General features: G+C 37.0%; 4 protein-coding genes across 34 annotated transcripts in view; 1 reads left to right on the top strand and 3 right to left on the bottom strand.

The window, feature by feature from the left end:
• Nucleotides 1-26: 26 nt before the first annotated feature.
• On the top strand, nt 27-9,909 carry LOC129576117 (ubiquitin-protein ligase E3A). 30 transcript variants are annotated; one of them, XM_055460667.1, is made up of 11 exons: nt 822-922; nt 1,497-1,777; nt 1,844-2,069; nt 2,484-2,662; nt 5,421-5,984; nt 6,397-7,345; nt 7,592-7,877; nt 7,950-8,668; nt 8,743-8,898; nt 9,132-9,273; nt 9,378-9,909. In XM_055460667.1, the coding sequence occupies exons 4-11, from the start codon at nt 2,619-2,621 to the stop codon at nt 9,581-9,583; spliced, it is 3,066 nt and encodes a 1,021-aa protein (XP_055316642.1). In that variant the 5' UTR covers nt 822-922; nt 1,497-1,777; nt 1,844-2,069; nt 2,484-2,618; the 3' UTR covers nt 9,584-9,909. The 30 variants fall into 30 exon arrangements, with proteins under 30 accessions (XP_055316650.1, XP_055316633.1, XP_055316632.1 ...); XM_055460680.1 differs by having other exon boundaries at nt 849-1,173; XM_055460676.1 differs by having other exon boundaries at nt 901-1,173; nt 2,292-2,662.
• Nucleotides 9,910-10,658: 749 nt separating this feature from the next.
• LOC129576119 (RING finger protein 17) lies at nt 10,659-14,157 on the bottom strand. The gene is made up of 4 exons (XM_055460685.1): nt 13,614-14,157; nt 13,378-13,482; nt 11,251-13,029; nt 10,659-11,158 (listed from the first exon to the last, which is right to left on the bottom strand). Exons 1-4 carry the CDS (start codon nt 14,022-14,024, stop codon nt 10,802-10,804), a joined length of 2,652 nt encoding a protein of 883 aa, XP_055316660.1. The 5' UTR covers nt 14,025-14,157; the 3' UTR covers nt 10,659-10,801.
• Nucleotides 14,158-14,184: 27 nt separating this feature from the next.
• Nucleotides 14,185-18,356, bottom strand: LOC129576120 (1,4-alpha-glucan-branching enzyme). Of its 2 annotated transcripts, XM_055460686.1 has the most exons (8): nt 18,193-18,335; nt 17,927-18,075; nt 17,699-17,796; nt 16,687-16,856; nt 16,308-16,558; nt 15,585-16,095; nt 14,496-15,490; nt 14,185-14,390 (listed from the first exon to the last, which is right to left on the bottom strand). In XM_055460686.1, exons 3-8 carry the CDS (start codon nt 17,773-17,775, stop codon nt 14,343-14,345), a joined length of 2,052 nt encoding a protein of 683 aa, XP_055316661.1. In that variant the 5' UTR covers nt 17,776-17,796; nt 17,927-18,075; nt 18,193-18,335; the 3' UTR covers nt 14,185-14,342. The 2 variants fall into 2 exon arrangements, with proteins under 2 accessions (XP_055316661.1, XP_055316662.1); XM_055460687.1 differs by having other exon boundaries at nt 17,927-18,356.
• Nucleotides 18,357-19,077: 721 nt separating this feature from the next.
• The window catches only part of LOC129576114 (probable serine/threonine-protein kinase nek3), a 10,391-nt gene continuing 4,101 nt past the window's right edge, over nt 19,078-25,367 (bottom strand). Inside the window, exons 3-6 of the mRNA XM_055460648.1 lie at nt 23,983-24,184; nt 22,667-23,738; nt 22,000-22,456; nt 19,078-21,898 (exon numbers count right to left, since the gene is read on the bottom strand). Coding sequence (XP_055316623.1) covers nt 20,193-21,898; nt 22,000-22,456; nt 22,667-23,738; nt 23,983-24,184 — 3,437 coding nt within the window. The 3' untranslated portion in view covers nt 19,078-20,192. The remainder of the gene's footprint in view (nt 21,899-21,999; nt 22,457-22,666; nt 23,739-23,982; nt 24,185-25,367) is intronic.

Below are 25,367 nucleotides of genomic sequence, written 5' to 3'. Positions count from 1 at the left end.
TTCCGACTATATACTTAATCTCTAGTAAGTTCGATTTGATGCAACTTCAGACCAATGTGTCATGTTAAATTCAATCGACAGTTGAATATTCTAGGTGAATTTTTGTTTACTACCTTTTACAAACTTTGGATTTTATTCATGCATGATTTGTTCTTTAAAATTTTTAATTGTTTCGAATTTTCCTAAATTCTTCTTAATTGGACTTTGTTCAATTTAGAATGAAACTAGAATCTTAAATAGAGAGAGCTTGAAATTTTTTTTTGAATGAATATCAATTGAAAGAATACGATTGAATAATGTCATTTGTCCGGTTGGATTTCATTTGAAAGGCTCATCACAGCAATGACAAACCATTGTGGAAGCCAAGCGAAAACAATGTCAGAGAATCCATAATAATGAAGACATTACGTTGGCGACATTTTCAAGAATTACCGCATATAGGCATTGACGTCATGCAAATAATTCCCAAAGTCTGAATAAATCAGTACTGAGTGTATTCACCAAATGGCTTTATACGTTTCCATGTTATTTTTTGTTCTAATTCTTCGAACATACTAAAAGCAAGAATTTGCGGAAAAGACTGTTTTCAGGGGAAAAATTGCATATTGCTTGTTTTGTTTAATGGTTGAAGTTCTATAACCTTCGTGGAATAATTCATTTGAAAAGTAAATGTTGTGATTTACGCCAACCATCACCAGAGACGGAGAGAGAGAGAGAGAGAGAGAGAAAGACTTCAACTTTTAATGGTCAATGCATATATTGTATGGGCGAGATGCTTCTGTCAAAAAAGAAATGCGTGCAACTGTCAAAGTTGGTACACACAAGTGGTAAACATACTGCCATACATCAGACAAAGAATATGATTACTCGTAGTGGATCGAAAGCCGACTTGATTGAATCGAATTGAATTGAATTCAGAGAGGTACACACTCACTCTCTACCTCTCTCCGTGTCTCTCTCTCGCGCGCACACACATAAACAAAACATTCACACAGCACACATCGCAAGTCAAAACGAAATCAACATATGCAAAACCAACAATTCGACGAAGTTTTTCTATTCGGCCTTTCATACAATTTTGTTTTCGTTCATTTTTATTCGTAGTTGCGATGAAATTGTTTTTTCTTTTTGTTGAATTTGTTACAAAATCATTTCACTCGAAATTTGTACTAGGTTTTTTGAAATTTAAATAGATATTGAATATTAGTTGTTTTGCTTTTTTGTGTTTTTAATTATTTTTTTGTTGTTGTTGGTTTGATTGCGACGAGAGATACACAGAAAAAGACGGGGATCCTCGGAATTGGAAACAACTTTTTTTTTTCTCGGTGGTCATCGCGCACAAGGACAACACAGTTTTTCGTTTGTTTTTGTTTCGGACTTTGTGTTTTCGGTTCGGCGGAAAATCTCGCATTGCATTCGGTTTTGATTTTGCATCGATTATTTCATTCTTTCCGTATAGTAAATGCACGAATTAATTTTTCACCTCGTCCACTTAGGTAGTTTTTACGATAAATAGAACGGACATAAATGTGTTCATTTTTGTGTGATATCAAAGCGAAAGAAGAAGAAATTGAAATGTTTGTGACCAACAATAAAGAAAAATTGCAATGAAATTACACAAAGTGTCGAAATCGATTCGAACCAAGTGAATGAACTCGAAAAATTATGACACAATAAAGAAAGACTCAGATGTACTATACCAATAACAACAATAATGAATACGAATTGAGTTTCCTTTAAAAAAAATTTCTCTTTGGTTTTTCGTAACTTGTGATGGGTGAGAATTGATTCTAGCAAACCACCACTACTTCATATTATTATTTATTGGGAATTTTATCAACAGCGACGCGCAATTATAGGCGAAAAAACAAACAAACAAAATACAAAGTGAACAACAAAAACAAAATCGACGAATAAATCGGCACATGCATTTTAATAGGCTATACGTTGGTTCATCGAATGTGTTGCAATTGATTTGATTTCATGTGTGCGTGTCTATTTTTTTTTTCTCAACATATTCAATGGGAACAAAAGGAAACTGACATAATAATAATAAAATTAAAAACGAGGTAGTGTGTTTGGTGTAATGCTCTATTGTTTTGAATTGAGTGAAGAGGCGAATAGTTCGCGTCGTACTATTGAGTGGCGAAAATTGTCACCATCACATTGATTGCATCGACCGAAAAAGTCGATTGAATAGTTGGTATTGAACATTTGTAGAGAGAAAAAAAAAACGCAACGTGACAAAACCACGTATATTACCACGAGTAACAATGAATTTATTTGTTTAGCTGCCATAAAACTCCATATCGTTTGTTATCAGTTATCATCCCAATACACGCAGCTGCACACATATCGTGATATCATTACACGACCACAACAAATATATTGTGTTCAGTCAACTACAAACATAAAACTAACCGCAACTAAGCGATTGCAAAACTGCAATTTGGGCTCCAACAATTTTTGTGTACATTTTACAGCGATAGACGACGACGACGAAGACGACAGCAACAACAACGACATACTGAGTCACTGTGAGTGAACAACACAGCGAGAGGGGACAACGCGTGATAAATATACAAAATTGCATCTTGTTCAGGAACTGAGTCGAATCTATGACTTCGGAACAAAATAATAAATCAGACGGCGAAACTTCAAGGTAAGGATTCTGATACAAAATTTTCTCTTTGTAAAACTGTCGTGTTTATCTCTCTCGCACCCCATCCGCGCCCCGGCGGTCGTCCAGCATTAATTTGCACAAATTCATATCTCGGCTGACATTTTTGTTGTTTATTATTTCGACACACGACGTTTCGTTTTTTTCTTTCGTCATTTCATTTGCTCGTCTAGTATGTTTCGAAGTAAAAGTGAGAAGAAAATGAACAATATATAAAACGATGCGTCTAAAAATAGATACACTTTGATTTTGGCTTTGACTCGGCGCAAATGACTGAGTACGTTTGAGTATCGGATTTGCTCGATGCCGATGTTCGAAAGCGCACGGCGTAATACACAAAGTCGAAACGAAGAAAGAAAACACAGATAATTTACGGAAGCCGCTTCTTCTTTTCATCAAATTTTGATGATTTTCTTTATTCTTCGCGCAAAATTTCCAAAGATTTCCATTCATTGTCAATTCCAAACTTTCATATTGATTCATCGAAGGATTTATTTCAATCGATTTTTTTTTTGAGGGGGTGACGATTGAGAGATGACACGCAATTCATATATTTCAACTTTGACTTTCAGTTTTTGCGAAACAGAGAAATCAGCACACGCTTTGCCCAGATAGGACATTTTTGAAGGCTTTTCACATTATGCTAGAATGTTCGCTTGTTGACAAAACTCATAAACGTAATTTGGTTTCTTGATGAAATGGGTTACCACGTGGAAAAATGGCTCATTTCAACGTGAAGCACACACATACACGTACATCCGTGCTCTCGCTTATTGTCATTGGCCACTCAGCAGCAACACACAAAAAAGATAACATTCAAGAAACTTCGATGCATTGTTACTTACTAACACATTTAATTCGAAGACGAGTTCAGTGACATGGCTTCGGTTACCAGCTTGGCACGTTCGTTGCTACTTGAGTGAAAAATATAATTTGGACCAATAGAAAGCTCATAATTTAAAAGCTTGCAATTGAAATGCTCAGCGGTTGCGTTGCTCTCAATATTTATTATCGTCTTTGCCAAAGTCACCTCAATGTGTTCACCTTGTTGCGTGCATAAAATGTTTTGCATGCATCATGCGAATTGCATGAAGGTTTTTTGAATCCAATCGAAAATGATCTAGACCAAAGGCGAATGAGAGAGAAAACAGCGCTATTTCAAAATTGACCAGTTGGCACTTCTCGTTTGTACCCTCCCGATTGTATGGCAACACTTTCATTTTGAATCGATACACAGTCAGAAATCAATGTACTCACATTCTCTCTCTCTCTCTCAAAACGGAGAAAGCAATGACTTTTTTCAGTTGCTTTGCTTATTTTTAGGATTCATTGTTTCACCGAGATGTGGAACATGTGCAATACCATCTCTCATCTTTTTTTTCGTTGCAAACCGCATTTTCCACATAGAAATGAATTTTCTTTATCATCGTTTGGTTTCCTGTGAATTTCTTTTTTGGTGTCATTGTTTTTTTTTAAATGCGACACAACGATATGTCGATTTTTCTCTGCCTTTGCAAACACATTTTATCTTCGCAATTTTTGTTTGTGTGCGTTTTTGGTTTTTGTTAAATCGCACAATTCGTCGTTTGTTCTGTGAGAAAATGTGAAACGGAAAATGCGAGACATGAATATTACACTTTTATTTTTGTTGTTGTATTCATTTTCTTTGCAAAAAGCAAATGTTCTTGTTTATATTATTCATTTGTTTGCACGCACACAAAAGCCCATAACGCTAAGCGTCGTGTATTTCAAAGGATCAGCGCTGTTCTCAGATGTTTTGCATTAGTTTAACGTGGTAAGCGACGCCAGTCTTATTCCAAATCTGCTCCAATGAACACACAATATTTTGTTGCAATTGAGCTGAAGCTTCCCAATTTTTCGTGCAGAGTCAATTGTAAACGATCCAAGTGTGCAAACAGAATAATTTAACAAGAAATATTGCGCTGTGAAATAAAAACGCAAACAAAATAAAAATAATAATTTTTATCGTTGTTGTTTATATTTGTGAATGTGCGCGCGAATTTGCTTTTAAAATCTGAAGATATATTAGGTTTTCCTTCAATTTATACGCAATTCGATCTTAACACAAATTTTTGAGAGAAAAAGACAAAACTGTTGGTGAATTCACAGGCCATGTAAGTGGAAGAACAGTATTTTGGTAAATGCTTGAAAAGATTTTACCTAAATGTTGCTGCAACAGTAATATACCACAGGCGATCCTGGTCGCACCGATTGTAATGTGTTGAAAAATACATGGTAACACACAGGATTTTGCTATCGGTGCCACAAGGTGTCGCTAGTGGTATATGCTCTTGTAGCAACGGTGTGGATTTCACTTAAAACTAAATTCATTCAGCATGAATAATTTCGCATGTCTGCCAACGCTTAACTGTAACGCTTCATTTTGACAGGAGCAGCGACTCGTTGAGCCAGCGAGACACAGCTGACTGTTGTAAATTAAGATAAGACCGTATACCGTTTTTATGGTGAGCCATGTAAACCCGTGCGCATTCGTCATGTTCTTTGTTTATATTTATTCATTTTTTTTCTTCGTTTCTCCTTTCTTCGGCGTTGTCTAAAACAATAAAACAAGCTGGGTCGTTAGGAAAGTCATTGGACGCGTCGTGGGCAAACTATGTGCTGATTTCTTTTATTTTACGTACTTAAATACTGGTACGCGCGTAATCATACAAAGGCGATGTTCTTTTTTTTCTTGTTCTCTTGATTTTTTCATTTATAGATCATCTGAAGGATCGTCGTCACAAGAGCAAATTGTATCTGAATCATCGAATCCAGAGCAGCCAGATGCTAGTGAATGCTTTCCATTGGAAAAAGTGAACAGTGACGATAATTGTAGTAACAAAGATAAAATCAATACAAACAACAATAACACTATTGAACAAGGTCAAAACGTGAATACAACCAAAACAGCTGATCAAGTCACAAAGTGCGATTCGAGCGCGTCCAGTTCGACCGTTGAACGTCAGTCGGCGGCTGTGAATGAAATTGACGATATGAAACGTGCACATGCCAAACAATTGATCGAACGATATTTTTACCAGCTGTCATCGGGATGCGGCAATCCACATTGTTTGAATAAAAATTGCGCATCAAGTGGCCAATTTGCAAAGCTGACGCCAAATCAAGCAGCCGCTCGTGCCATACAACTTTTTTCGGAAGATGCAAAATTCTGTGATTTTCCCGCAAATAAAACCGCTCGCATCTCAGATGAAACTGACTCAGCCACACAATCCAGCATTGCCAATGCAGAAACCATCGGGTGTATTAATGAAGATAACTACAGGTGATCCTCACTCCCTTCCAGAGAAAAATCCATTACAATTCAATGTTGGGCTTAAAGTTTCCTTCCATAATGTAGTTGAATGTGTTTTTTAATTTTCGTTTAAATTACTTTTACTCACATGAAGCGTGTTTGTTATGAAAATTTAGTCATTTTGCTTTGAACTAATACTTTTTATGTGGGAACTATATTCATTTGTTCGAAGATCATTTTGAAAAGAACTTCGTTTTCCATCATCGTTTGTCTTGAATAATTTTTTTTCCAATAACATCTGTCATAGCAACATTTTCATTAACACTTTATTTCAATATATGTTAATTACTTTATTTTCATTGATATTATACGAATACCATACTAATCTCAATGTAGGTGTATCTAGCCTAAACTGACCGTTTATTTTATTTCTTATTGACAGTGAATCGACCGTTCAGAAGGAGAATCAGGATAATATCAGTGTCAATCTATTGAATTCATCAGTGGAAATACCAAATAGTGTATCGTGCAATCAATCACAGCCGCTTTTGTCGTCGTCAAATGCATCAACAGCTACAACAACGAAAATGAATCGTCGTACCCAATTAGCCCTTGAAACGCTTCCATACATGGATGAGCAAGTGCTCAACCAATTGATTGACTACTGTAAAAAAAATAACACGTTTGCGCCACTGATTCGAAATTTGGGCCGATACTTTTCGTCGCGCGAATATTTGGTTCAAAGTTTTCAAAAACGACATACATCCGCTTGTCAACATATCAGTAAATTGATACCGAAAGCCACGGCTCGAAATCTAAAACATCAAACAAAAGAAGAGTTTCGAGCGCTCGAAGGTGATTTGGACAAAGATAAGGATGAGAGCGGTGTCACATCAGAAGATGATGAATTGTCTAGTGGTAATGGAAAAAATGATACAACACGGCTTCACAACACCAGTGTTGATTTGAAAAGTTTGCGTCGCTCCATGACCCATTTGCTCGAAACAAAGGCTAGCGCATTCGATTCCCTTAATAATGCTCTGCAAAGTTTGGCGCTCAGTATAAGCGTTGATTTGCGAATGTTGACCCAACGCGAGAAGATTGAAGAAATTATTACCGTTTTTGTGATCATTTTTGAAATTATCATCATTGGCAAATCAGATTTTGTCGATGTAGCGTTGCCAACGGTTTGCAAGGCAGCTTCTTATTTACCAATTTGGGCACAAGCGCGACTCGCTTGCATTTGGGCACATCATTGCAAAGACGGACTTCGAAAGCTTCTCGAAACGATTCAACAACTAATAAGCTTGCAAGTCATCACCGGTACTTATCATGAGAACAGATTCATTCAAGACAACGAACACATCATTAACGCCACAAAACTCATGAAGGTCAGTGGAACAATACGCAGAGTATATTTGATAGAATGTTTTGAATTAAGAAAATCGGGCCCACGCTCAAAAGCTTCAGGAAATGCATGTTTTATTTTTGGCATTACTTCAATGAAGAAAAAAAAAACAAGACTTCCTGAGGCTTTTTTCTTTGAAAAAAAAAAAAAACGTTCAAAATTTTCAATGTTTTAGAATATATTTTCAACATCATTCATCATCATTCCTCAATTCATTGTTCTATTTCAGATTGTCTACTACGCAAGTATATTAGCGGGTAAATTAGATTCGTCAAAGCTTCGTGAAGAAGATGCTGATTCGGAATCGATGCTTGAAGATGATTCGTTGCTAATTTATTCCGGATCGAAGAAGTCGTCGAGTGCCGATTTTACGGATGCATTGGCTGAAGAGCTGCAAGTGAACGTGCTCGATTGTCGAAAACCGTATATTCCATTCGAAGAATTCTACAACGAGCCTCTAAGCGACGCAATCGAAATGGACAACGACTATTTATATTATAAGAATCGTCAAGGTGGTAGGTTCTCATTGTTCAAGCATTTTTCTATTTTATTTTCTTAATCATTTCATTTTCTGTTATTTTCCACAGATAAAAGATTCTCGTTTATGTTATACTCATTTATTTTAACGCCAGCTACAAAGACGCTGGGTTTGTACTATGACTGCCGTATTCGAATGTACAATGAGCGACGTTTCAATAGTTTTCATACTCAATTGGCGGGTCAACCCTCGAATCCATATCTTAAGTTGAAAGTGCGACGTGATCATATTATTGATGATGCGCTGGTCGAATTGGAAATTGTTGCTATGGGCAATCCAAAAGATTTGAAAAAGCAGCTTGTCGTTGAGTTTGTGGGCGAACAGGGAATTGATGAGGGTGGCGTTTCAAAAGAATTCTTCCAAATGATTGTGGAAGAGATTTTCAATCCAGACTACGGGATGTTCATACAGCAAGAGACACGAACCGTTTGGTTCAATTCAACGTCCTTCGAAAATGAAGCACAATTCACACTGATTGGCATCGTGCTTGGTCTAGCCATCTACAACAACATAATTTTAGCGGTTAATTTTCCAATGGTTGTCTATCGAAAGCTCATGGGCATCAAAGGATCGTTTACTGATTTGGCCGATTGGAATCCCGTGTTATACAAAAGTCTGCAAGATATTTTAGACTACGATGGCGATGATATTGAAGACGTTTTTATGCAAACATTTCAAATAAGCTATCAAGACGTTTTTGGTAATATTGTGATGCATGACCTCAAAGAAAATGGTGATACAATCTACGTTAATCAAACCAACAAACAGGCAAGTAAACACAATTCCCATTGACGAATGTCATCATGGAAAATTTTAACAACAATTTTTGGATTTATTTATAGGAATTTGTTGATTTGTACACCGATTATTTGCTAAATACAAGTATCGAAAAGAAATTCCGTGCTTTCCGACGTGGATTCCAAATGGTGACAGACGAATCACCGCTTCATTTGCTATTCAGACCAGAAGAGGTCGAATTGTTGGTGTGTGGTAGCAAAGTAAGTGTTGAATACGAGGGGCAAATCACTCTAAAATCATTTGTAATAAAGAAAGTAATCGAGATTTTTACACGTAAATTACTTTCTCGATTACTTTCTCTATTACAAATTACTTTAGAGTGATTTGCCCCTATCCATACTTTTTGAAATTGCTTGTTTCTTTATTGTTCCGAACAAAAAAAAATCTATAATTATTAATAATAAATAATTTTCGCGTTTTTTTTTTCTAATAGGAATTCGACTTCAATGAATTGGAGAAGGCAACCGAATATGAAGGTGGTTACACGGAAAAATCCCAGATTATCATTGACTTTTGGGATATTGTTCACGGCCTTTCACTGGAATCGAAGAAAAAATTACTAGAATTTACAACTGGTAAGAGATGAAAAGAACTAAAATTTGATTTAATTGTTAGATTCTTGGGATATTTTTTAAGAAATAAATGTGAATAATTATGAATGTTGTTGTTTGATATACAGGGTCAGACAGAGTGCCAGTGGGTGGAATGTCACGGCTAAAACTCGTAATAGCTCGAAATGGTTCGGACAGCGAAAACACCGATCGATTACCAACCAGTCATACGTGTTACAACGTGCTCTTGCTACCCGAATACAAAACAAGGGAGAAACTCGAAGAACGACTACTAAAAGCCATAAATTACTCCAAAGGTTTTGGAATGATTTAAAGCCATAAAATGAATAGCCAAATCTTACTTGCGATAAGCTATAACTATGAAAAAAAAATCGAATCCAAAAAGAAGAAACATGTATTTAGATTTTAAGTGAATGATTTAATATGGACTTGATAAATAAATAAATATATGAACGAAGGCCACTAAATGATTTAATGAATCAGACAGGAGCCTATACGGTCATTTCTAGATGGGTTTTAGAAGAGAAAAAAAAAACACATACAGAACAGACACAAAAACAAGTTTTTATTTTTAAAAAAATGTTCAGCTTTGTTTTCTTTATAAAATTTTCATAATAAACAGAATTTTAAAAAGTCTGATCGTTTTCGGGATTTTAGTCATCAATTAATCAAAAGTACTCAGATAAGAGTCTAGTTTACAATTGCAGCGTCCCTTGGGAGCATTAATTTGAACGAGCTACTAACCTTTACCACTGGTAAATAGAAACTCTCCTTTCTGATTAAATTCATTTCTATGCCTATGAATAGCTTCACAGCCCCTGAACCAATTCCAAATGTCATGTGGCATGTCCTCCAAGCGGCTACACCTTTCCTAACTTGTACAATGTACAATGTACATTTTTAAACAACCTGATGTGTTACAGACTGACGGCGGGTGGCTTTTAAGTCTCGTGGCCAACTCCTTTTAAGCTATATTAATCACTGATCAGATCTCTTGAAAAAAACATCTAAACTGAGTCTATTGTGAACAATATCTCTTTCACGATAACAGCAATTTGCACACGAATGAGTCAATGTGAAAGTTGAAAGAGACGAAGTTTGACAGCAGACAATTTACCAGAGTTTGCCTAGACGTTCTTTGTATATCACAAATAATTAGCGACTGGAACATTACTATTTTTTAAAGGACGCTTTTGCGTATGAACTTTTTCACATTTCACGTCCAACAATTTTATCATTATCATTTGATAATCCTGCATTATTCTTACCGTTTCAATTATCAGCATATTATTTTTGCTCAAATTGCCTTGAGTGTACATCAATTGATTGTCGCCTCCACCTAATTCCGGTTCAACTTATCAATTTTTTAATGAATAAAACCATTTTCATTACAAATTCAGGCATTTCCCTAATATCGGTGTGTTTTATTTGAAAAAAATAATAAAAATATATACGAATATATAATGAAAAGTAAAGAAAAGAAAAGAAAAGAGATTCGATTTTAGATTGTTGGCACCCGCCACAAATCCAATCAAATTGAAACGTGATCATCGTCGAAGATCAATTGAGCATGGCCGTTTTTGATGAGTGCCGTTGCAAGATCTTTGTGTTTGGTCAAAAGGTCCAGACGACAACTTTCCACTTCTTGTGTTGCTTCAGCTCCATTCGATTGATTATCATCGATGACTATCAAATCGCAATGACGTTCGACAATCAACATTGAACAGAAATTTCGTACATGATCTGGCCATAATCCATTCGATGTTGTTGGTTGAATGTTGTGCAACTGATATTGTCGCGTTAGTGCTGGGATGTCGCCGAAAAAATTCGCCTTTCTTAGATCATCAAGGAGACATGTTTCACAGTTGCCGTAGTCGATGAATCGAACCTAAGATCGTTGGGATACAATTAAAATTAGATCAAAATGTAAAAAGAAACGGCTTGCTTTAAGCACAGCCAAATTAGGTTCAGAATACTAACTACACATGTGTTTTTTGCGTAATTCACGCGACGAACGATGCCACGATAGAAGCGATAGTCTCCACCGTATCGAGCAAAACACGCATCTTCCTTCTTCCATTCAATGGATTCTTTTCGTTCAAGTTGCTTATCCCGATATTTTTTATCGAGCATTTCCCTTATCTCGTCGCATACAGTTTTGCGACTTGCCTCCAGCACATGAATGATCAACTTTTGGCTCACATACATCGGAAATGCAACGAATTTCTTTTCACGGATTCGTTCAGACGGCAGCCAGCATTTCACTTCCATGGTTTTGTCTGTCACCATTCGGTATTTCTGTATTTTGAACAATGGCAACAAACGTGGATTTTCAAGATTGGAAAAGTTCATGGCTTCAAGATCCTCGTTATCCTCGTCATGCAACTTTGTTGTATCGTCTTCAATCTGGGTGACCTGCGATGGATTGACCATGCTTTTAATGCCATGAAATGATGCGGTGCTCGTGGCGACATTCCATTCAACCAATGATTCGTTTATGTTCATAAATTCAATCCGCTCCGGCAGTAATGCGTTAAATTCTCTTTTAATGCCCCATAATATAACGCCCAAGTCATTGCTATTGTTGTCACTAACAGCTGATATCGCTGCCTCCTCATGAGCATCAATCATCTCACAAAGCAATTCTTTCATCATGCTTGGCGTGCAGTGTTTCACCATTTTGACGGCCGTCAACTTCACTTTCCAGGTAAAATCACGCACTAATTGAAGATCCTTACTGATGACCTTCAAACTATACGATTTGCATTCAATGGTCTTGCCAACGTCACGTAAAAATACCATACAGCTCTCTGGAGTTTGAATTTTCATAATTTTCCCACGGAACCATTCCCCGGATCCCTCGTTTGGATCAATTGCCAAACAATAATCACCAACTTTCCACGCATTCTGCCCGGTTGGCGACTGCTGCTCGACAAATGTTTGCACATCAAAACGCAATCGGTTCAATGCTTCGACATATTTCTCGAAGCAAACGTAAATTTCGTCAATTCCAACCACATGTTTGACGATAACATTCCATGGCTGTGAAATTTTACAGGTGTCGATCAGGTGTTCAAGCGTATTTTGCTGTTGGCCCATAGCATTCTGTGGCAATTCATCTGATCGTTCGGTTTCAAATGAGCTACGTGCCGTTTGAATTGAATCTTCTTGAACGTGGTCTGGTTCTGATTTGGTTTTTGACTTTGTCGACGAACTGTTTTCGATCGCATTCGCCTCCGATGTAACATCTTCCTCCTGCACTGAACTATCATCCGACAATGATTGAATTGGGAATATATTGTTGACACAATGGAATTCACCGTCCACTTTGTAGTATAAGAAAACATCTGATGCCATGAAATTCGCACGATTGACAGAGATGTAAAAATCGGTTTGTTCCTTCACAATTTGCTGAAAATGTTGATGGTGTTGTAAAGAGAAGCGTTCAATCGGTTGTGCGGTCAACACATTGACGAGCGTACACCGAATGGCAAACGGTTTTGCTTCCGCGAACTTTTCTTCGATGATGCGTAGGTCATTCCAGCCCACACGTTCAATGATACCAATATCGAAAAGAAGTGCATCGGTGGTGCTGTTCTCGTGCAGCTTGAGTATTCGGCATCGTTGCCATCCGTGTGTTGATGATTTTGCCACACAAATCAAACCAGCCTTCATACAATACACCAATGGATATTCGGTGTTTGTGTATTCAACTGCTAATGCACGTTGAAATTCTTCCGCTTTCTGTTCATCTACTTTCTGCAAAAGACAGCATTTGTTTGTTTGTTTATTGGAACATGTTTATCTTAGCATTACGGTAAATTTTGGCAGTGTTTGTCTTGGTTTTCGTTTGAATGCTCGTTTCCAACTTTTTCTTATGAACAATGAACAAACGGCCGATTTTTGTTATAGAAATAGAATTTCGATAATAAACGGAATTCTCGATCCGAACCGAATATTTTGTTGAATAAACGAGAAACACCGATTTTCTACATCTTCTCGGCCATTTTGTTTTTTTATTATTTTTATTTTAAATGTGTCCAACGCACATGTCTTCCGCATATAATTCGAAGCCATTCAATGAAAAAAACCAAAACCACAACTTACTCGGATCAAAAATAATTCCTTTGGTGAATTTCCATTGAGAATTTTTACGTTGACATATTCACGAAGTGTCAACGGTGCACATTTGCACAGTTCGTAAAACCGTTTCTGTAATTAACAATCGATTAATTTAAAGTAATAGCCAATTAAAGTGTTTAATCTCAAAACAAATGAAACATACACAAAATACAATATTTTAAGTGTAATAAAAAAATATTGTTACATTCGACAATTATTACCTGAATCACTGTCATATAAACCTCGTGTTCGTTATACACTTGTGGCGAAATCTTTTGCGACTTTAGAAAAATGTTACGTGCCTCGGTAATTTTGCTCAAATGTTCGCCATCTTTTTGTAGTTTGGTTTGTTTTTTGCGTCGACGTTCAAATTGGCTTTGAAACTTTTGCTTTGCATCCATTTTTGCGTCGCGGAAAATAATCTGTGTTTTTCTTTGAGAATAAATAGCACTCGTAATAAACTGTGTTTTGTCGTCAATCTCAATGGCCGCCGGCTTGTAAACTCTTCTGGAACTCAACACAAACTGAGCAATAGAGTGTGTGTGACACTTTGAATGCGGCTGCGATGAAACTGTTATTTCAACAACAACGACTACAACAGCAGCAGCAACATAGTGTATAGTTGATCGCATGCCGTGTGCTCCGTTTAACTGTGTGAATCATCCATCCAATGGTGCATGAGTGTGCATGCAAAAACAAACTGAAAAAGTCCTATTGACATTTGAAAAGGCAACACAAGCACACCAAATTGAATTTCGTCATACATCAACATTGTTAGCATAGTTCAACGAGTTTTTTTTTCTCAAATTTTGTTTTTTTATTACAAAATATTTATTCAACAATGATTTGGATTTACAAAATATTTTCTCTTTTTTTTCCGTTTTTTATCTAATGAGCTATAAACAACATTAACGAATGGAAGTCGGTATGGAATCACTTTGTGTTGCGATTTAATCGACTTTGGCTAGAGCAACAGCAGTTCGAGATGGGATGTAAATCTATAGAAAGAAAATAAGAAAGATGAAATGATTGAGCAATGTTCCGAATAAAATAATGGTTGAATTTATTCTCAATCCAAATTTGGTTTCGAAATATGCACTTACTTGAACAAAATTTCTGCGTCCGCAGTAACCGAGTGGATCTGTGAAATGTTTGATATTTTTGTCGATGCGATCGAAGCCACCAAATTCTGCATCGTCAGTGCTGAGCACGACTTGATATTGTCCAGAAACTTCAACACCGACACGATAATCAGTGTAACTTTTGTTTGGATGGAAATTAAAAACGAACAACAAACCGGCACGTTCGAATGCAATGACTTTGTCACCTTCATGTTTTAAACTGACATAGGCTGGATCTGCGCTGAGCCATTGGTATTTCTCATCGGTTGTATTCATCACACGATCGAAATTGTTCAAGTATTTGTATTTCAACAGATCATTGTCGACCAAGCTCCATTGGCGACGTGCATAGTGATATGATTCGTTGTTACCAACACGTGGAAAATCAAGCCATTCCGGATGACCGAATTCATTGCCGATGAAATTCAAATAGGCTTCACCGCCCAATGCGTGCGTAAGGAAACGGATCATTTTGTGCAAAGCAATGCCACGATCAATGATCAACGATGGATCCGACATTGTTGACATGTGCGTATACATTTCCTTGTCCATCAGCCAAAATGCAAGTGTTTTATCACCAACCAATGCCTGATCATGTGATTCAGCATAGGAAACTGTGCCCTCTCTCCATCGACGATTTGTAAGAGTGTGCACAATATTGGCCATATCCCAATCATCATCGGAACTTTCTTTCAACAATTTAATCCATTTGTCCGGAATGGCCATAGCCAAACGATAATCGAATCCAACACCACCTTCGGTCACCGGCCGGCACAGTGCTGGCATACCAGACACATCTTCGGCAATTGTGATGATTTGATTGTCGATTTTGTGCAACAAATAATTGGAAATGGCCATGTAAATAATTGCATCGGTGTCCACATTCAAACCGAAATATTCATTGTAATCGCCACTGAAACCTTCTCCAATACCACGTGAGTGATACAACATCGATGTTACACCGTCGAAACGATAGCCTGAATGGAGGTTACAAGAAATTAAATTATTGATACAGAATATTATCATCAAATGAATACGGAAACGGTTGAAAAATAAAAAAATGGCATTTACCATCGAATTGGTATTCATCGTGCCACCAGCGCAAATTGGACAACAAGAATCGAAGTACTTCGTATTCGGTATAGTTGAACAAACGACTGTCCCACAAGCTATGTTCACCTCTTGCACCATCGTGGAAGAAGCAACTGTTGGTGCCATCAAATTGATTCAAACCATCTTCAACGTTTTTACTGGCATGCGAGTGTACCACATCCAAAAGCACAAACAAACCCAAGCGATGAGCTTCATCGATGAGTTTCTTGAGTGCATCTGGTGTGCCAAAACGACTTGAAGCTGCATAGAAACTGGTCACTTGATAACCAAAACTGGCATAATAAGCGTGCTCCATAATGGCCATAAGTTGGATTGCATTGTAGCCCTGGCGCACAATTCGTGGCAAAACATTTTCTCTGAAGTTGTCATATGAACCGACTTCATGTCTTTCAGTTGCAATACCAATGTGGCACTCGTAAATTTTCAGCGACTTAGGCCTATTCGGTCTACGGCTCTTGAAGTGGAATCTCTAAAAAGGTTAAAATAAATAGGATTTTACTTAGGCTTTAAGATTACCATTTGAGGGCCAAGAATGATACAAGTTTGAAAAATTATAAACATTTCTAATTTGAAAAATAAGAGAAAAAAAATCCTTTGAAATGAATTATTCTTCTAATGAAAATTTGTGTCAGCTCCGAAAAATGGTGATTAGGGTTCAAATTACTGGCAATTGGTGCTTACATCATGTGGTGGTGGGTTCCAGACGATTTGCTTGTAGTTTGTGCCTTGATTGGCCTCCTTTGGCGGTTGAACGACATACTTTGCCCATGGTGATAATCGGCTAACTAACTGTCCAGATTGCGTACGAACGATAACTTTAACCTCCGATAAGTGATTGATGGCACATTGACCGTCATTACGGGCCGGGATTTTTATTTCCCACTTGCCAAAGTCCAATTTCGTAAATGGGTTTGCTTCCCATTGCCAATTGTCTATGTTAAAAAAAAAAAGAAAAAAAAATATTCATTCAGAATCAACAAAATAGTTCAATCGGCCAAGTACTAAACAAAAACAACGGCCAAAAAGTTCAATGAAAATAGGAAAAACAGTAGATCCTTACTAAAATCGCCGGTGAGATAAAGTTGGACGGCACCGGGTGCCCATTCGCGTGCAATCACTGAGTTGTCTTGTTGGAAGTGCAATCCATAGTATTTGTAGGCTTGCGAGAAATCCGTAAGTCCGCCATCATGTTTTTCGATACGTTCGACCCATTCGCGCACGACGTTGTTCCTATTTATTGCAATGACACACAAAACAAGGAAATCAAAACCTATTTGTGTCCGCGTCATTTGTTTCGGAATCTCAATTCTTTCGGCATAAATGAAACGATACGTCATCTCACACATAGCAAGAGATAATGAATTGAAGAAAAATTGCAACAGCAATCTCGTTGGGATGTTGGAAAATAAAAATGAAGAAAATCCAATTAAGGTCGATTACGTATGCAACTGGTTGATAATAATGTGTCGTGACATATTTATATAAATACCGAATATTAAAAACAAATCTTTCGGTTTTTGATAGAGATTAAGCCAACAGGCTAACTTTTGACTTCTAATCGCCTTCAGCAGCTGATTAGAACTTTCAATTTTTCTCCCTTTCTCAAACACTTAACTCTAAATTTGAGGTAATGTGATCGTATGGTCGGTTTATATTTTTTTTTTCCCTATTTTCTACCAATAACCACGGAGAAAATCTATCGTAAAGCAATAGGTTCCTGGTTTGATAATCTATATCAAATATCGCGCGCTTTCTTCTCTCTCCTTCTTCTTGCTTCTTTCGTAACAACAACTATTACATACGCGCTAAGGCGCTACGTCACACTCTGTGTGTACACAGCGCGCGCCTAAGATTCATTTAACCTTTTATCGACATTGAAAAGTAGCGGCTCTCGTTTGACAACTAGAATGCAGCTGACAAGCGATGTTTTGTCGACTAAATACATGAATATTCGATTTTGAATGTTCACTTGCAGTTTGAATTGGAATTTCATACAATATATCTTATAGCACCATAGAATTCTAATAAGATTTCCCGAATTAACCATAAATCAATTGATTATTAGTACTCACCGCCGACGAATTTCATGTTCGTGAAGTCTCAAGTAGCCGTCCATGTTGAATAAAGTATCAAAATTTGTTGGTTCCATGGCTGAATCTTGTGAATTAATCTTGATTTAAAGAAGAATATATAATTGAAATTCAATGAAAATCATCATTTAATAACCAAAGTTCGTCGACTTTGTTTTATAAGTTTACGCTTAAACTAAAAGTGATTCTTTAAAAATTAAATTAATTTACTTTATTGGTGGTTGATATATGCTTGTTCAAAGGCGATTCTCAGAATAGTTAGCTGTTTGATGTACGTTGTGACAGCGGTGTATTTCAATTGAATGATGCTCTTCTGTGGTATTCGTTATTAATTCAGCTCTCGGCAAAATGATAAGAAACTGCAAAATTATTAAGGAAATGTAACTATTTTATGAGCCGCAGCATGTGTGCAACCGCATGCTTTCACACAAACAGCACAAATGATGATTCCTTTCAATATTTCAAATAAAAATAACCCGTATTTTATGCAAGCACGGCCACAACGATTTGATAGAATTCGTTGTTATGATATTTGTTCGTTGTACGTTCTATTATTTTTCTTGTTCGATTGGTGTTGTGTGTTGTTGTCAGATGCTGTCGCCGCGCGTCGCATATACAAACACCTACAAATACACCCATTTCACTAGATGCGGCCCATTGCGTTGTTGTGGCAAAGTGTGTGACACTTCATACAGTGTGTGCGCGCATGTGTGTGTATGTGTATGTGTATGTGTGGCGAATGCCGACACAAATCTGTTGTTATCATCTGATCCAATAATTCAGATGTTGTTCGGCTTTGTGTGTCACTGTCGTGCATCGCAATTCGATGTAAACGAAAAAAGAACCGAGAGCGACCTACGGCGTACATTGTAACCGTGAATGACGATCAAACGATGGTTATAAAAATAGTCTAAATAGAAATTATGCACGCAGTTATCGTGTGATATCGAACGAATTTTGAGATCCCATAAACATGTATACGTTCCACACACATACAAACAATGCGCGCTTCATTAGTTGGATTGTTGTTGAGTAGCAGAAAAAATCAGAGTAAAAGTGACAGAAAACGGCAACCTGTGCAATTCTCCATCATTTCAAAACATTTTTTATTATGGAATTTTCCGTTAGAAACAAGCAGATGGTCTATTTTTATTTTTATGCGGCGTATATATATATATATATATATAAGTCATTCGTGAAACAAACGGAAGTTTAAAATGAAACATTTATTTGTTCCATTAAACAATTTATAAAAATAAACCCATAAAATTGCTATAAATTTCCAAATGAAGATGAAAAGAAAACAAAGAAAAAGACCTAAATAAATATCAAAAGAGGAACGTAGCAAAAAAAAACGTCAATTTTTCAGATTATTCAGTGTAATCATTTTTATTTCGTGATCCAGCAGCATAATTATGTTTCACTTATATAATTTCATTTCTCAATTTAGTAAATACTGTATAAAAACTTTTTTTTTCCTGCAAAAATGTCACTTGCATTAAGCTAAACAATTTTGTTAAATGTGATTTGTTTTTCCATAAATATTACAGACTGTTTTTTCATGTTTTAAATTTGCCAATTTTTTGTTGTATAAATTATGCAATTGCATGGAAAACCGAAAAAAATCCCAATCTATGATAATAATCATAAGTTTTTTACGCGCGTGTGTTAAATCATTTTCATAATTTTTTTTTCTAGTTAAATTAGAATGAAATTCAATATCAAGTGTTAGATATTATTAGCTGATGGCCATCGGCCCCCTTTCTCTCGGTCGCAAAATTATCATTCGACATTTTGAAGTTGAAACTTTTCAAATATTCAAAGAATATAATCACCAAAGCTTAGTTATATAACCTATGCTACAAAGTATTTAATAATTTTTTTCTTCTGTTTTTACTTATTTGAGTTTACAACCGAATTGTGAAAGCACCAAAATGATGGGCCACGCACGCATCACATCATCACGTTTCGGAGTATGCTCGTCCCAGAGCTCACGTGCTAGAGGATAATTTCTGCAATCTTTTTTAAGTCAACGCGGGCGTGGAGTGCAAGCGTGAATTTCGTGCGCGCCCATCGATTTTCACATTTGATAAGATAACATGAATATATTTTTTTTATTTCACAAAAAAATACATAAATTATTTAGTTGTTTTGGAAAACAAATTAGTCTAAATATGTTAATTGTTAAATTGATCCATTTTTTTCTTCAAATTTAAATTAAAAAGAAAACACATTCGTTATAATAATTTATGTGTTGGTATTCTGGAGCAATTTCGCATGACGTTGCTCTCGCTCTCTCTCTCTCTCTCTCTCTCTCTCTCTCTCTCTCTCTCTCTCTCGCTGTGTGTGGCTTCAACTCTGTATTGTTGCTTCTCCGCAAAAGCATATCATCACGTGTCCAACCTCACGACTAGTTCTCGTTCAGTTCTAAAATTGTAACACCCTAAGAAAGTGTGTGTTTGTCTGTGAGTGAGTTTTAAATTTTTGTCACTTTGCTGGCCACAACGAGTGGATTTTCTTTGGCTATCGATTTTTGTCCTTCTTTTTTGAAATCGTACGAACAATTGTGAGCTTCGGCATAGCGATGTTTGGCGCAAAATATTTTCTCACAATGGCATTTCATTACCATGATGATGCCCAATTTTTTCTTGCACTCAGCACAACGTGGATTTGCAGATGGTGATTTGACCGGTTCAATTGCCGCAGCACTAGCCAGAATAGTTGGCTTTCGGTTGATTATTGCTTTGTTCATCGCCAGTTTCTCGCGTTGATCACCAACCGGTTCAATTTTAACATTTCGCGACTGACTCAGTTCGAGTGGTTTATTTTTCGGTTGTGCTCTGATTGTATTTGTATTGCATTGCAATTGATTTCGATCAAGCTTCAGGAGATTGCCATCGCTTAAGCTCATCAAATTGGGAATTTCAGGAGCTAGTAGACCGTAGTCTAATGAATTTTCTTTCTTTTCGATTGGTTTGCTCTTCGATTGACCACTGTTCAATTCAGTCGGATTTGTGGTGTTGGTGGCCGCCTCATCTTCAAAGAAACTTTGTTCGGATTGCGGAGAATCGGTCACACCTAGCAAGTTGAGTGAATCAATTTGGAACACCTCATCGTCGGTTGCATCGAAATTAATATTAAATAGACTATCGTCCGATTGATACTTTTGCTCTTGGCTTGTATTCCAGAATGTTGGCGGTCCACTCATATCGGCATTATCATAGGCCAAATTTGAGTAGCTATAGTCAGTCGAATCGTCCTCTTCCTTCATTTCATCATCAAATGATTTGCCGTAGCGCCAATCTTGTGAGTTATTGCTGCTTGAGCTGCTGATTTGACTTCGATTTGAGTAGCTCGTAGTTGGCACCGATTCACTTTCAGCATAACCATAATTCGTATTGCCCATTATTCGTTTGCTGTCATTTTTCATGCGAATTATTTTCGTACGATCCAAATTCTCGTAACTGCGTACATAATCAGCTGGAGCATTATTTTGATTCTGTAAAAATGAAAATATCTCCTGACTTATGCTATTTCCACTCGATGTTCCAATATTATTCGTGCTCGTCGTCGATTTAGCTGTCGTACGTAGACTCTCTTTCGTGCATCGATTTGTACGCAAAATGTCTTTGATATTTGACGTACTGCTCGACAGACATGCATCGTTCAAATTGCTATAACCGCGACGATATTTCAACGGGATATTATTGAGACAACGTGAGTTGTTCGCCACTGGATTATAATTCAGTAACGGGCTACTGCCAAACATCGTACGAAATTCATTGGCTTGACCAATCGATGACTTTGAATTGTGCAACAGCTCACAGCTCCCATTGTTACTACTGCTGTTGCTCACTAGAGACGTTCCATCCACTGGATCAGTGGCCGTATCATGAAAACTCATTTCTAAACCGTTGCTATGGTCATATAACAGAGTATTCAGTTCGGCCGACTCATCCAATGCACTTGGTTCCATAATATCGGCTGTTGCCGTTAAAACCGTATTCAATTGCACCGAATCCGTTGACGCTGCACTGGTGCAGTTATCCGGGCCGGTGGCAATCACACTTTTCGGTGAATCGCAGCGAAGCGCCAGCGTTTCCAGCTGAGTATCGGATGAATGGAATGATTCAATTGGTGATCCTTCACGTATTAACAACTTTGGAAGCTCGTAATTTTTGGCTGAAAGACGAAGATTATTGAAATTAAAATCAATGCATTGTTGTTCGAAAAGAAGTATTGAAAAATGGTTCATGAAATAAAAACTGAATCTGAAGAATTACCATCAGCTGCCATTTTGTAGACTCGGAATGAGCTGCTATCGGCAATCGCTTTGGCGGTTGACGGGCCAAAGGCCGTTGAATTCGGATTCGATTTGAATTTGTGGAATTCATTCGAGAATGACTTTCTTTCCTCACATCGGCTTGGCCCAGGTTGATGCAGATGACCGTTTTGTTTTTCAAAGTATAATTTATTCTCGAAACCATTACTCGTGAACTTTGGACCGTTGGCGTTCATTCTCCTTGAGTACAGTCTATGATTATTATCCGATTCGACGGGGTATTTTAAATCTATCATTGGTGATGCTCCGCTATTGCTGCCGCATGATCGAAGCGATGACATTGAACCCGAACGGTTTGAAACGGACTCCCTTTCAGGCAGATCATCGATCGATCGGTTTGCATTGAAATGATGCCCACTTTTTGATTTGCTCACGGGATTTAGAGAGTATTTTGAACGCTGTAAAAATTGAATATTTTTAGTTGAAAAAAGAAAATTGTGTCTGAAATAGCTTCGCATAAACAATGGATAAAATCAGCCCACTTTCTACTGAAATTTAAAAAGTTTCCATAAAAATCGCTCGGAAAATTGAATATATGTTCAGTATAAAATCCGTTCAAATCAGAAACAAAAGGCACTGAAAATGACCACAGTCATTTGAAAACATACCCGATTCTCTTCAATAATTAAATCATTGCTTCCAACCGCTTTGAATGATCGATTTCGTCGAATGTTGTCGCGAATTTTCGATCGATAGGATTCCGAGGTGATTGTTGTTGCTTTGTTGAAATTCGACAGCATCGTTTCGAATGGTGACTGCTTATCGGCGGTCATTTTATCAGTTGATGGTGAATTGGGTCTGTCTTTGCCCATCGATTCCCTGATACTTTCAAATGATTCTTTGATTTCGATGAGTTCGCCAGGCGACAGTGGCACTTTGGACGTTTTCATGATTTCGATGAGATTTTGAATCCAATTCGATTTGGTGAGTTTTCGCTTCGATTTGGGTGTTTCATTTATCACTTTGGCTGGCCAAATCGAATCGTCCGATCGTATCGAAGCCGACGACGATGACAATGACGACGGGATCGTTTCGTTCGGATTTGATTTATTGATAAGGGTATTTGGGATTTGTGCTTGATGCTTACTACTTAAAACATTACTATCAGTCAGTGCAAGGCTATCGGTATCGGTTCGACTATTTTTCTTCAAACTCGTTGCATTTTCGATGAACCCTTTCAATGGGGGTAAATAAATTCGTCGGCTATATTTTCGTGGTGTTTTCGATGTGCTTGCATCCAATTTGCATGCTGATCCGGATGTTGTTATTGCTATTGCACCAACATCGCCAACATCTTCGTTGCTAATTGGATTCTCGTCTTTAAATTTGAAATGAATTGGATTCGTTGCAAATAGATTTTTGGCATCGATATCATCGCCAGCCACCGATTTTGTGCTCGTTTTATTAAAAAGCTTAGAACCTTTATCACGTTTTTTCAATTCCAACTGTGTTCGCAACTGATGCATTTTCTCCATCGTATTGAGATTGTCCTTGAGAAATTGATCGTCCACATCGACCGACAAATCGAGTGCATTCTCTGTATTCGTATTATTATTGTTATTTGTATTGTTACTCAAATTTTTACGATCCGTTCGCAATTTCACACGATGTACATTCTTTTTGCAGTCTTTGTAAACGAGTAATTTCACGCCCGGTGACGATATTGTGAATTGATCTTGTCTGTGTACGAACGAGAGGAGAGAAAAAAATATGAAAGAATGAAAATTGTGTAAATGGTTTTGCTAGACACACAAAAGTAAAATCGCTTGAAGGATATGGAAAAAAAAAACGAATATATAGTAGTAAAAAAATCAATTTAAATAATTGAATAGTAGGCCATGACGAATCGATAGAGAAAAATGGGAAAATAAATGGTTAATCTAGTGTTACTGTTTTACTGTTGTAAGTGAGTAAATAGTCTTACCTAGCTGAATTTAGATCGAACCATGTGTCAAGATCGGGCATTTTGCATGTGACAAGGCGCCGTTGTGCCGAGACAGGACCGCTTTTAAAGCCGAGCACCAATTTCAAGCGCGAACCATGCGACAATGGCACATCTTTCACTTCAGTTGCATCACTCAACTCATGTTGATTGTAGATTAAATGCTGTTGTCGAATCGGAATGCCTAATCGAAAAGAAAAAAAAATAGATTGAATAAATATGTCATCATCATAAGGAGAAAAAAAAGAGGGTGAATAAATTATCGACTAATAGGAAAAATCATTAGATTGGAAAAATCAGCAATAATGACAAAACCCCATCTCAATTGTATATCTACATATGCATATCAATGTTAATTTCTTAGAATGATTCAATTGCATACAAACAGCCTGTATGAGAGTGGAATTTCACTTTGACTTGTCGAGCTTAAATTCATTGATTTTCTTTTTCTTTCGTTTGTATCTGTATCGTATGCCTTCAAATTCAGTTCTGTGTAATTTTTTTCCCCGTTTTTCAAAAAAACATGCGGCGGCATTGCGCATTACACTTCGATTGGTGAGACGTAAAAAAAAATGCAAGTTTGTTCAACATACTTCGGGAAGTATGTTTCGTGTCAACAATTCAAATATCAAAAAGAATGAAAGTTTTTGCGAAAAAAATAATGCATGTATCTCTCTATCTATTCAAATGATAACAACGGGCAGTTTTGGTGCAATTGTATTGTCAAAAAAGAATGCTCGCTAGAACGGTGTAAATAATTAAATTTATTCTATTCGCCTTCAACAGGATTTCATAAACCTTCCATTCGGAATGAAAACATTCTTTTTTTTAGTATTTCGAGTTGCCATCAAACATACTCCTTTTTTAGTTAGACCAAATCGGCCGAAAACATACTTTCTTTCCCAAATATTTAACACTGAACAAAAACATACGTTCTTTTTCATCTCACGAATAGATTTTGTGTGCTCATTTTTCCGTCATTTGTCGTAAGTTCTACGTGTTGTTCTTTTTATTGCGCTATTTCATTTATTTGTGATCATTATCGTTTCTTTTCGTGTACCGTGTATTATGTTATATATTTTTTGCGTTGTTTTTCACTGTGACATTGATTGTTTTCTTCTTATTTTGGCTGGGCGCATTATCGCACGCGTCGTTGCTCTGTTTTCATGCGGCGCGAACAAACGCCAGCAATTTCTCTCTGACTGAGTTGAAATATATTTGACCTAAAAGTATAATTCGCTTCCGTCTAGCGGCCTATTTTTTAACAGTAAAATGTCATTTTCTTCAACATCGACAACACGATTTTCTGCCCAAATTCGCCACACACACACACACACACACACACACACACACACACACACACACAC

Source organism: Sitodiplosis mosellana, unplaced genomic scaffold (assembly GCF_009176505.1).
Source record: "Sitodiplosis mosellana isolate CC-2019 unplaced genomic scaffold, AAFC_SMos_1.0 Smas_scaffold_6181, whole genome shotgun sequence".
Classification (NCBI taxonomy): Eukaryota; Metazoa; Arthropoda; class Insecta; order Diptera; family Cecidomyiidae; genus Sitodiplosis; species Sitodiplosis mosellana.
Note: the sequence above shows the minus strand (reverse complement) of the source record. Positions and strands in the feature narration are given on the sequence as shown.